This window comes from Corvus brachyrhynchos, unplaced genomic scaffold (assembly GCF_000691975.1).
Source record: "Corvus brachyrhynchos isolate BGI_N302 unplaced genomic scaffold, ASM69197v1 scaffold97, whole genome shotgun sequence".
NCBI classification, from domain to species: domain Eukaryota; kingdom Metazoa; phylum Chordata; class Aves; order Passeriformes; family Corvidae; genus Corvus; species Corvus brachyrhynchos.
Window position 1 is genome coordinate 332,333 of NW_008239758.1, and position 13,070 is coordinate 345,402.

General features: G+C 35.5%; 1 protein-coding gene across 5 annotated transcripts in view; it reads right to left on the minus strand.

The window, feature by feature from the left end:
* The window catches only part of UNC13C (unc-13 homolog C), a 134,873-nt gene that overhangs the window by 94,226 nt on the left and 27,577 nt on the right, over positions 1–13,070 (minus strand). For 4 of the 5 annotated variants that reach the window (XM_017742682.1, XM_008639998.2, XM_017742684.1 and 1 more), the window contains exons 3-7: positions 12,968–12,990; positions 12,373–12,437; positions 8,107–8,179; positions 6,866–6,871; positions 1,197–1,268 (exon numbers count right to left, since the gene is read on the minus strand). In XM_017742682.1, coding sequence (XP_017598171.1) covers positions 1,197–1,268; positions 6,866–6,871; positions 8,107–8,179; positions 12,373–12,437; positions 12,968–12,990 — 239 coding nt within the window. The remainder of the gene's footprint in view (positions 1–1,196; positions 1,269–6,865; positions 6,872–8,106; positions 8,180–12,372; positions 12,438–12,967; positions 12,991–13,070) is intronic. The other variant, XM_017742683.1, reaches the window with a different exon arrangement.

Consider the following 13,070-nt stretch of genomic DNA (forward strand, 5'->3'; position numbering starts at 1 on the left):
GTCTTTATTTTGTACCACTTGGATTCCGTAAGTTTTTCTCTACTATTTTCCCTCAGCTTTGAGCTTCTTCTTAAGATCCCATTGTTCTCCATTCTATCAACCTTTGTTGCTATTTTGAGATTGCAGAATAAAATAACTACTGCCCCTACTGGAAGAACATTTCAAACACCAGCTGTTTTCTACCTCAGCAATCCATCCCTGAGCACCACCAAATCATAACTTGGTGATTACCATGTAAGCACAGACAGTTCACAATAAACCTGTTAAGACTGACGGATGGGTGAATATTTGTGCTATGTGTTCCAGTTCCCAGAACACCTGTCAGTATTTTCTGTTCTCCCATTCTCCTGCTCTGGACCTTAACAACAGTGTAAGAAAAATTCAACTCTTCATTTTTCTTCAGAATAGAATGTATTTTAGAAGGCTATGTATGAACATTTAGAAGGCTATGTAGCAATTTGAGGAACACAAAATGCGTCTGTATTTCTTCAAATTATTGCTTTTGCTTAGTTCAGTCATATAAATCTTCTCCGATCACACTAAGTATTCCTGAAGAAAAGCACCTGTTCGGTTTTTCAAAAAAAATTCTTTTGCTAAATATAAATGAAATCAGTAATGGAAAACCATAACTCACACATTTTACTCGCTATGACAATATGTTTTTTCAAAATATTCTTGTGGTTACTTCTTGATTAAATTAAATATTTGTTCTAGAATCACATATGCTATTAACATGAGCTACATTTTAAAAAAAAAAATCATATAGTATTCCAGCCACCTATAAGGACTGAGAAAAAATGATCACGAAAAACCCATCTTGCAGAGTCCTGTCATTCTAATTGCACTCACAGTGTGATGAAGAAAGAAAGATGATGAAAGATTGCAGGTAAACATGGCACAGTTGGATAATTTAAAATAAAAGGCTTCCCCAAATAACTGTTTTGTAAATCAAAGTTTTCTTGTTTAGACCCTTCTGACTGTCACGGATGTGAGTCAGCACAAGCAAACCTGGTCTTGCTTCTGTGGGTCAGGCAGCAAATTCTGCTCATGTTCCCTGGAAGTTCCTACACAATAAGTGGAATACACTCAATTTCATCCAGTTTGTAGTTTGTAAGGCTGAAATAATTTTTAGAGATCTTTGAACAAAAATTTCTCTGTTATTTAAAAGACTTAAAGCTGTCACTGAAAACACTTACCATTTCATCAGTGTTTATGGAGGTCCGGATGAGCATGGCCATGGAAATACCAGATTTTCGAGCTGCAAGTGTCTGTTTAAGGCAAATACAAAAGAGTTACCAATTATACAAGTAACATCAGCTGTTGAATCTAATAGAAGGCAAATAGTACTTAATTACGCTACTGGATGTAAACAAAACTGTAGAAGATATAAAAACTTTTAGTTCATGTTTGCAGCTCACAATTTTTAAGGTTTCAGTACATAATGCAAGTACACTTTCCATCATCATTCCTGTTCCTTTCAGCAGTGCCCAGCTGAACTGCCATTTCTAATAAAAAACCTGTTATTCAGAGGTTTGTGACTCAGTTTTTTTAAACCACAGGCTGTCACTGTTTTTCCACTTTACCAACCGAATTAATGTGGTACAAGGATAGGCATCCTGCCCTAATTTGGAAGCTGACTGTGCCTGCAGCAACATGGGAGATCATTTTGCAGTAGTCTTACGGTTCAAGTTGTCAGTCTGGATAATTTTTTGTAACTCACTGAGCATTTTAAAACTGTGTGTACGCATATAAAATGCTACTTGTCTTAAATAAAAGACCTCCAGAAACCTTAAAGAATTATTTTCCTTAAAGACAGTATTAATTTAATACACTGGATATGTATGGAGAAACACACTGGTTATCTGAGACAGGAAAAGAGACCAGAACTCCGTGTCTATATGTCCTCATTTAGCCACATAATGGTATATGGACAACTTCTGGCTCTGAAGACAAGGCACTTGGTTGTAGAGATAAACTCTTTTGCTCTAGTACAGTACATACAAAGGGACTGAAAATAAAGTAATTTTAATATACAATAAACAAGGAAATTTTATATTCCTTATTGCAACACCCCAGAAATTTAAATGGGTCCTTGAGAATTAACTAGTGAGTATAATGATCAGAAAGGCCCCTGGGGAAATGAGTTCTGTGTGTCTTACAAATAATAATTCAAATCTGAATATCATTTCTGCTATCAGTAATCCTTTTGGACTGACAGAAACAGGTAAGATTTATTCCACTGTGCAAAATATCAACCATAACACTGTTATATTACTGTACTTCACCTGTAGTGCTGTTTTCATTCTACCTTCCTCCTATTCTAAATCATTCCCAGTGTGTTTGTACGCTCCTGCTTTATCTCTGTTCTTCTGTCATCCACTATCTGCTTTGTCATGCTTTGCTGCCCTCGCAGTCAAGCGGTGTGTGGATCAATTATACCACCCACTAAACATAAGCCTGTTGTTGCCTTTGTTGTGAGGATACAGATTTTCACCTAACTCTGAAGTGGGTCTCTGTAGTCCATCCTTACAGAACAATTACAGCAAAAGTTTAAATGATACTTTTTATGCGACATTCTTATTTTTGTGAAATACATACTGGGCCAGAAGCAATTTAGGCCTTCATCAGCAACGGAACTGCATCATTAATCTCTGGATGAAGAGACAATTCCAATTTCTTCCAAGTATATAATTTTAATCATTGACATATTTAAAATGGATTTCTATTTATTTATTTATGAGACTGTTCAATTTTAATTTTAAATGTTCACTTTCCCTGAACCAATTTTCAATAAGTTTCTCTTGATAATAATTAAATTTGCAGACTGACACAGAATTATTAATCTTGTGAAACCAATTATAGGGTAAGAAATCATCCTTGGCTTAGTAGTATTTGATTCATGGCTCTCCTATTACAAAGAACCCTCCCTTTTTTTTTCTCTTTTAAACTCAGAAATTTACAAACTCCATGCTATCAGATTTTCCATTCTGTTATTAAGTAAACAATTCTGTTTACTTCTCTGTGACCATCCTTTCATTCTATTTCTATGAATATGGGAAATTCCATGGGTGTGTGCCAGTGAGATTGACAAAATCACAGGAAAGATTAAACAGTGTTCAGACTTCATTTTTTCATACTTTTTGTGACAAAACCCAACACTACAGGACCCACATATCAAAGTTAAAAGCGGCAAGTAAAAATGCTTCTATATCATTAAGAGGAAAAGAAACAATTTTCATAATCAGAAGAATTTTGTGTTTTAAATCAATGTACTTTAAAAGCATTGATCTTTTGATCCCTCTTGAAGCATAGGGCTTTTTCTCAAAGTCTTGCCAAGTACCCATGTACATTTACTTGCCTGCACTATGCCAGTTTTATAGTTTTGACTAGGAAGGGATTTGACGCTTTTAGGTCTCAATTGCACCATCCTAGCCATTCCAAGCAGTAGGGCAATGTGAACAACTCGTCAGGACAGGAGCACAAAGGGCGTAAGAACATTAACCTCAAATATAGGGCAGTGACTGCTGCTGTGTTCTGTCCTCCAGCAATACACCAAAGAAAATGAGCCAGCAGAACTGCAGTTTCATGATATCACTGTAAGCTAATAAACAGATACTATTTCCTGTGAGAAAAAAGAAAATGGGGAAGCAATTTTGACCCTCTCACGTGTCCTTCAAGCCCAGTTCTCCCAAGGGGTGCCCTTGGAATCATGGAGCTTTACTATTTTGCTCCTTAATCAGAAATGTGCCTAAAATTATAGTGCAGTGCCCTATATAAAATAATGAAGCCTGATAGGAAACAGATAATTAGGCTGTTCTTAATAAAATATTTGTCACATTGGAAGAAAGTGATACCTAGATGGATCTATGATAAACCAGTAAATTTAAGTCAAATGGATTAAATTTACAGGGATTTTAGTAAAAAAACCCCATAAGGATTATTTCCATTTATGTACCACTGTCAGAACAAACTGCATCTACAAGAGAAAGCCCATAAAATGCATCTGTTTTGAAACACTGAAGTTGGTGGTAATTCAACGGCATGAAGCACTGAAAACATAGCAGTGTCTCTTTTCAAGTATGGTATGAAACAAGGAGGAGCGAGCATTTTGGAAAGAGAAAGGGGGAAAAGCTGCCAGATTAATCAGTGGGAAACAAGATGACAGGCTATATGAATACAATGAGAAAACTTCTCCTCCTATTGCCTCTGTTTTTAAGTAGCAGCAAGAAAAAAAGGTAAGTGCAGCTGATCAGCTGGACCCCCCCAGGAAGTCCAGAGCATCAAAAGAATACAGTGAGCAACAGGAACCTGAAGTGTTTCACCCCTCTCCTCTAACAGGACACAGATTTGTTAGCAGTTTATACTTGTTTACTCTCCCAAACTGATGTCCAGATACTACCTAATGTCTTTCCTTATGTGAAAATTTGACCTGCAGAGAGTAAAGACCTTAAGTACTGTTGAATCATAAATATAAGAACAAATTAAAAAAACCCAAAAAACCTAGCAAAAACCCCAAACAGTAAGAGAAGATGATAAAGCAGACCATTATCTATTTAATTTTAATTTGTTTTGCAACTCCCTAATACAGGGTTTAAAATCAATTAGTCTCCTTTATGCTCAAGGCCTTCTAGATTACCTAGTAACTTGTATCTACACTGTCTAATTTATTACCTCCAAATTTGCCTTAACAGCTTAAATAAATAAATATAATAAGAAGTCATTCTAGCAATAACATTGAAAAATGGTAACTGTAAGTAAAAGCAAATTGGACTCAAGCTATAATTGTATGTTAAATGATCAATTGTGTTGGGGAAAAAAAAAGAAAGAGAAGTCCTCTATCACAACAAAGTAAGCAAGCTGGGTCTTACACAGCTGAAAGAGCACAGAGGAACAGTCAGGCTAATGTAACTGTTCATGACTGCTGGCTGTGCCCTGCAATACTCATCCCTCTGGTTTTACAGAGCGTTTCAGTTTCCCTGATCATCATCTCTTTTTTCCTTTAAAAAAATCTACAGACTCCTATCAGCAGGTAAAAAAAATTGAAGACTAAGTATTTTTTATCACGTTACAAATGCTAATATTTTTAATGTGATGCAAAAGTTACCCACTAGAGGTGAATGGGACAAAAATGTCACTGTTTTCAGCATTTAAAGCCCGCACAATTTCAGAATGGTTTCTTTTTGAGCAACTACAGGAATATCACTCTAGGGATCTCAGCTTTATTATTTTTGAAGAAAGATTTGTAATTTGTTTCTTGGGGTGCTGGGATGAAGGGGGGAGGAAGGGAAAAAAAAAAATAACTTGCAAGGGAGTAAGGTACTAAGTGAAATTACTCAGCCCTGCCCCATAATTTTTCTATTAAAAGAGTCAATGTCTAATCCTGAAATATTCAACAGAACTGCAGTATTAAGCCCAGAAAACAGATTTAGAAAAAATGACAATTCAGCTCCACTACAGAATTATTACTGGACATAACTGTAATATCATTTGCTTTTTCTTCATATTTGTAGCACGGACACAAAAGCATGATCTATCCAGCCTCAAAGATAATTCTTTGTTATGATTTCCATTTAGAAGAATTTAAAGTCCTCACAAATACTTATTATTTTATGATTTATCTTCTTAATGGATGAATATTTTTGTTACGAATATAACGGAATTTGCCTATCGATGATTCAAGGAGTTAAGAAAATGGACTGCTGATAGCAGAATTAATGTAAAATACTCCAGGTATTTAGCTGACAACATACAAAAGTAGACAATATGACATCTGCACTTTAAATGAATCTCTTCTTTATACGAATCTTTAAATTACCATATTTGAATTCCAGCCTCTATAAATGTTTTTGTTGTGGAGACACAGAAAAAAAGTTTCAGTGCATCACCATTTTAGCTGAAACAGGCAGTTGTTTCATCTGGTATGTTCACTTCAACAGACTGTTTTACAGCAGCAGATTGACAAATTGTTCTCGTGTTCTTATAATCAAACAATAAAGGTAAGGAGCAATACATTCTTGAATGATCAAAAGAAGAAATTTGCCTGATTAGAGTGATTACACAGTATAAATTCACCTTTAAATTGAATTAACACAGGAATTTTCTAGAGTCTTCACAACATTCAAAATTATGACAGGCATTAACAGAAGCAAAGGCAGTAAAATAGAGCTTCCTTTGGCTATGGCTGGGCAGATCACCACACCTACTTGGCCACTGTGAGTTAAAAACTTACGACCTCCACTGTAATTATTGATATTTCTCTCCCTGTAGTCCCACCTCAACTAAGGCTCCAACTAACCCAAAAGGCCTCATTGTCTTTCCTTATGTGAAAATTTGACCTGCAGGGCATAAAGACCTTAAGTACTGTTGAATCATGAATGTATGAACAAATTTATAAAAACCAAAAAACCCAGCAAAATCCCTAAACAATAAGAGAAGATGATAAAGCAGACAATTGTCTACTTAATTTTTAATTTGTTTTGCAACTCCCTGATACAGGATTTGAAATAAATTAGTCTCCTTTATGCTCAAGGCCTTTCAGCTTCTCTTTCTCCAGGTGTCTAAGATTTTCCAGTACCACAGGGGAAGCTTCATGTTTGAGTCCTAAACATTGTGCTTGTATTATTAGAAAAGATATCTGGAATATACTGATAACTTTTTAACATAAACTTTTTCTAATAATATTGGTATATATGATGCAGAGCACAACACACTCACAAAAGGCACCACTTCCCTTATGATTAAATTCTTGGTCATAAAATAATTTTTTAACTTCCCAACAGAACGTCATAATAAAATACAATATTAATGTAATCCCCAACAGTTATTGTGATCATTTCAGAACATTTATCAATATAAAAGTACTCACCATAGCCTGAAAAATCCAGACAAGATAGGGAAGAAATTATAAAGAATATTAATAATTTGTCAGATTTATTGCAACAAAGAAATTATATTTTAGTCCGCATCAAGAGTCTAGCACTCATTTCTAGCAATATTATTTCTATTTTTCTGAAAGAGTCAAAGTAAGCACAAAAAAGGATCATTTACATTTATTTTGATGTCTTTATGTATTCTGAGCTATACCTTTCTGTAAGCAGTTCCAACAATTAAGAATAAAGCAGAGTGTCATTTAACATGCATAAATGTGTCAAGGCAGGACAGTAGATTATACTCACGGTTAATACAATTAATAGTGGCGTGGCCTCTGTCAAAAAGATGCTTTAATGACTGCAGGCTCTACTATGTTGTACATTGTAACTTTTCATCAATTTCAGAAGGAATTCTACTCTAAAATGGTTGCTGCGCTTTCTCTTTTTGACTGGTCAGTGTGGTGGATCACCACAAAGTAGCTGAACACAGTAACTGAGAAAACACTGAGCAATAATTTGGCAAAGGCTGACTGTTTAATGACAACTACAGTAATCATTTACTTAGCCTAACACCCCATCATTTCTTTACAGTGAGAAATTGGTTTGGGGGCTTACCACCATCAGACTAAATAGGTATTTTATTGAATTATGAATTCTACACTACTGGAAAAGAAAAAGAGAAATGTGAATAGCACTTGAAATTCTTCAGAGCACAGAGATTCTCCTTAATCTTCCTTAGACTGGATGCCAGAATAAATCTCAAAGGAACTGCCCTTCTTTTCCACTTTGAAATTTATCTTCCTAAATTATTGTTTGCAACGCCTGTTAAAAACCTTGATACCTCATCTTGTACCAAAAGTATGCATAAATCTTCAAAATATTCATAGTGAAAAAGGGCTGCTTTTTAAAAGGAACTTTCAGTATCAAAATAAATCAAGTGAATCAGTATCCCAAACACTCAACAGCAGCTTTCTTTAAGAAAGTGAGTAGATTACTATTACATGAAATACCCTTTACTTGATTACACAAGTAATACCTATATATCCGATGAGATATTCAGACTTATCTATTACATTTTAACAATTGCCTCACTGACTTTTACTGGCTTCAATCCATTCTCTCAAGACACCTTTTTTCCATAAAACAATTGTTGCAAACTGTGATTCAGATGCACAATAGTAACTACAAGAAAGACCTACACAAGTGGCAAATGAATCAAGCTTCAGAAGTTACTCACCACATCTCGAACAATGGGAAAAGATTTCTTTCTTCGCAGGTCTGGCATGCTGTCAATTCCATACAGTCCACGACTGCAGAAGATAAAAAGGCAAAGAGGAAAATAAAAACATGGAGCTTACAGACTACATCCTTAAGAACTGCTTATAATATCTCTAATTACAGTTAAAAATCAGAATTAGCAGTTATCAGCTAAACGCAAGTGCTCCAATTCTCATGAAAAAAAAAGTGGGAGTGTTCTTGGTGCTTTTTATCCTGGCATTCATGCAAAGCAGGGTAGCTGAAAGGTTGCTTAATACCTCCTAGAACTTTTTACCATTGATTTAGAAATTATAAGAATAGCTTTCCATCATAAGTTCTTGTCTATCTGGTAGCTGAGATGCAGCCCAACATTGCATATTGAATATCACTGATGTCAATGAATATTGCTGTATTAAATTTGATACAAACTTTAAAATACCTAGCTAAATACATAACCCCATCTCAAATACCTCCATGTGACTGTGGAAAACAAAACTTGTCACATTTTAAAATAATTCCATAGTGACCATCATTACTTTCTCTTGCTTGGTTTGAGCTTTTTCATTGAGCACACAAGAAGTTACTCACCACATTTTCATTGAGCACACAATTAAACCCCAGACAGATCTCACATATAACTTGAAAACAACAACAAAGAGCACTTGGAGTCACTTCAAAGAATAAAAGGCTGACACACCAACAGAATTTAAAAGAATATATATTGATATGGATAACAAACGGGCATCATTCTCTCTGACTCTTCCAAATAATTAACACAGGTATCCCCCTGAACTTTTTCCACAGAGGATTTTGGAAGATTGCTATATTCCTTGTCAGTTCTAATTCAGAGATACTTGGAAATTCTCAGAGAAGCTGGGATACCATGTTTTTCAAGACAGAACATCCTCCTTTCCATGGTCCTCCTGTTTGGCACTGCTTCAAATACCCTTCTCAGTTCTCATATTTCTCTCTACCTCTGTGTATATAAAACTACATTCACAATGAAGAGTTTATAATCTGAAAGCCCTAATTTTATTTATACATGTTATAATTACTGTGTGAAAAGATATAACTAAAATTAGTGAAGAAATTTTCACTTCCTTCTGATGCACCTGCACCATTCTTCAAGAAAGGGAAAAGAATTCATAGTCTATTTATGCAGTTTATTTATATTTTCACATGACCATTTTTCTATGCAGGGTTGCGATACTATAATTTTTTTTCAAGAATATGAAGACGAAGTAGACCCAAATTGCAACTTCCAGATGTACTTACAAACCCAGCAAAAGCATGACAGAAATAAAATAACATTTCTGAGGTTGTGAAGAGTAAATGTACAGACACCAAGAAATAAACTCAGGGCTTCTTGCTACTCAGGAGCAGTTCCCTCAACAGTAAATAAAACTTAAGGCATTCTTATGCTCACAAAGAGACAGTATCTGTAAAATTATTTCCATCTATTATTCTGCTCTGTAACATAAAATATGACTAAAATGGGGGTTCTCACTAAACTCCTTTTACTGATCATTAAGAAGTAACACAGCAAGGAAAAAGCTTTTAATGTTAATGTAGGTTATACATTGAATTCTCTACTCCCCTCCCTACTTCCAATTATAACCCAACAATAACTTGACATAGAAGATGATGAACTGGAATCATACTAATTTGACGAAAGTTATCATTCAAGGCAAGGAAAAAAACCTGTCATACTGACTATTTTTTGGTGCTTCTGGAAATATTCTGCGTAACAGTAATCTATTTGAATTTGTCAGAGAATCCAAGAAAAATAAATTTGTTTTACCATAGAGAACATGCCACTGAAGGAAAGGAGTAAAAAAAGAGTAATCATCAGCACCATCTGTGTATTGTTAGCAAATTTCAGAATGGATTAGGCCATGTGGTAAAATTATCAGTCTCTGACTCACCATTAGGCAAGCAGTAAATTAATACAACAGCAAGTCTCTGGAAAAAAGGAAAATGGTACTACCCAGAATTCATATACATGCTGAGAACTCCAGCTAACCTACTTTCACTTTTTAAAAATATGGAAACAATGAGCTCTAAAGTGTCTCATCTTCAAGAAAGTGAAGAAAAGTGAAATTAAGATGATATTATATGGTATTGGTATAGAAAAACCAGGAAAGGTGGTGCTTCTGCCTTTTAACAGAGAAGTTGCATGAGAAGTCCCAGAAAAGCTGTCTTTGGTCTTTGCCTTTACTTTCTTGTCCTGGGCTTTTCTCTCATTTCACACAACCAAGCAAAGATCATTGCAGAGAATGGAGAGTTGCAGTCCCTGCCATGGGCTTGGGGTGTGCTGGTGCATGAGGGGGGTTCACAGCATTGTGCCATGACAGAGAGGGAGCAGGGCAGAGGAGAATCAGTTGAGGTATTTTTGTATAGATAAAGCAACAATGGTTGTGAGGGAAGGAATCTCCCTCACATGACAACACCTTTTGGAGAGAGTAACAGGGAGAAGGAGTCATAGCTAACTGCAGTCAGTTGTGCTGGCAGTGAAAAGACTGAGGGATTCTAGGAATTAGCATTAGTTTTTGCACGGAGGAGTAGAGTGGGAAGTGTGATTAAAACAGAGCCACAAAAGTCTTTGAAATGACAGCATTCTTTGCCTGAATGAGAAGTTAAATGAAAATTGCATAACTGTTTTCAGGGAGGCCCAGTTGAAACAGAGGCTTGGGTACAGATATTGTGGACAGCAAAGTGAGGAGAGGACAGGTCTAAACTTTGTCAGCAAAAGAAGTAAGGTTTAATCTAAAAACATGAGCTATTATTGAGCTACTGTCAGCCATTTGAAGTAGTCCTCTGCAGTGGTTACAGGATGTCTGCATAAGGGATTGAAACAGCTTATTCTCAGAGGATTCAACATTTGAATTTATCCACCTGTGGCTGGAAGAAAGGGCACAAAAAGAGCAGCTTCAATCTGTATAGTCCTTGTCAGGGGCGTAAGTTCTCCATACACCTATGAGATTGCTTTCCGTGTGCAACCCACAAAAAATAGGAATTCCACATTGCCTTTTAAAGGTCTACATCTATTAAGAAACTGTAATTAAGCATCTGGCTATGGAAAGCAGTACATACAGTAAAGCAGTATGGTCACACGCAGCCTCCTACAGGCACAGATGCAATACTCGACTGTCAGTACCTACACTCAGAGTCTGCTTACAAAATTCTGTCCTAAGCTACACAATAACCAGGTGTTAAACTGTTTCTCCTCTGGCTTGCATTTGGAAACTAATCCTGCACCATGTCACATGTAACCTCACACTCTTACAGCAACTCTGAAGGTTCTGTGAGTTGCAAAGGGCAGAAATAGAACACTTCGAGGTATGACAAACTAGATGGAAACAACCTACACTACTAAAAAGCTGTAGATTACTCATAAAATGGTTTAAAGTTTAGCAATAAGTATAAATGTTACCCTAATTATACCTTCCATAGAAGCATGTGCATTATATTAAGCAAATTAATAACCATAACTACCTTTTAGGGACACCCACCTCCCCTCAAAATAGGAATCTAAATGGGAAAAACTTCATAGTGTCTAGCATCTATTGTATAGCATTTCAGATATAAAAATCAGAAGATGAATGACTAATTTAATCTCATCAACTTTTCTTTGCAATAAATTGTATTTATAGTAAAAAGTACTTACATAGTGCACCAGCAAGAAGATAATACCCTTTTTAATTAGGTTAACTAATATAACTGATAAATTTTACCAAAGGCTTTTAGTTCTTTGCCTTTCCAGACTGAATAATAAAAAAGTATTCAAAATAGGAGGGAATCCCTAGAACTGGCAGCAAGACAATTTCATTGGGAGACAACAAAACAAAATGTACAGGTTTCTACCACACTCACTCTCAGCCACCAGAAGATCTTTTTTCTTGACTTTTTAGACTTCAAGTACTAGAGTGATACTGTAATGTTAGCATTACAGTACTACACATTTACCAGAATGAAGACAAAATTGTGCTACAGCTTCAAAGGACACTTATTTTATATGCAAAGAGGTAAAAAATGTTCTCCTATCTAATTGACCTCAGCATCTGAATTGTTCTATTAATTTCTCAAAAAATAAGGAATTAAAAAATTAAAAGAAGACATACACAATGAAACTTTCTTTCAAAATGCAATTTCTCAAACCAAAAATACTTAAGAAAAAAATACTATAATGCTATAAAACTAATTTGCAGATTTAAATAACAAAATTCTCAGTTATGTTTTTACTTACCCAGCAAATGCCTGGACTGCATAAAGCTTGGAAGCATCCAAGGAACTTGCACTTACTATCTGAGCCTTTAAGAGACACCAAAAAAATACAGTTACTTGATTGCTTTTAGTAAGTTTTGGACAGAATTTAACTGCATCAAACATGTAGGACATATGAAAATGTTTAGCAGGGTCAGCTCCAGGCCAAAGCTAGACTAACTGTTCCTTTGGGCAACATTTTGGTAGCATTCAACATTTAGTGACACACACTGGAAGAACCCATTGGAAGGAAAGGTATTGCTTCCCAATACTGTTGCCCTTTAAATCCTATAGTGTATGCAGGGTAGGTGATAATTAGAGACAAAAATCAGGTGTCATGTTTGGCAGCAGCAGACCCCTGTGTAGGCAATTATGGAAAGCACAACAGTGAGGGTTACCCCTGTATATAAATGCAACACATTTGCAATACACTCAAAGGAGAACATAAGAGTGGAAAGCTGGGAAAAAAAACCCATGCAGATTTCACAACTAAAATGAAGGAACAAAACAGGTCAAATAAGTCACAAACAAACATCAACAAAATACATGATCCCTATAGCAAATATGTGATTTTAAACCTTTTCATCCACAGAACTGCTATCTGAAAGAGAATTGGGAAGAAGGGGAATATAGGTTAGACAAAACAGTCTCCAAGAAAAATCTTATGCTATAAAAAAAACT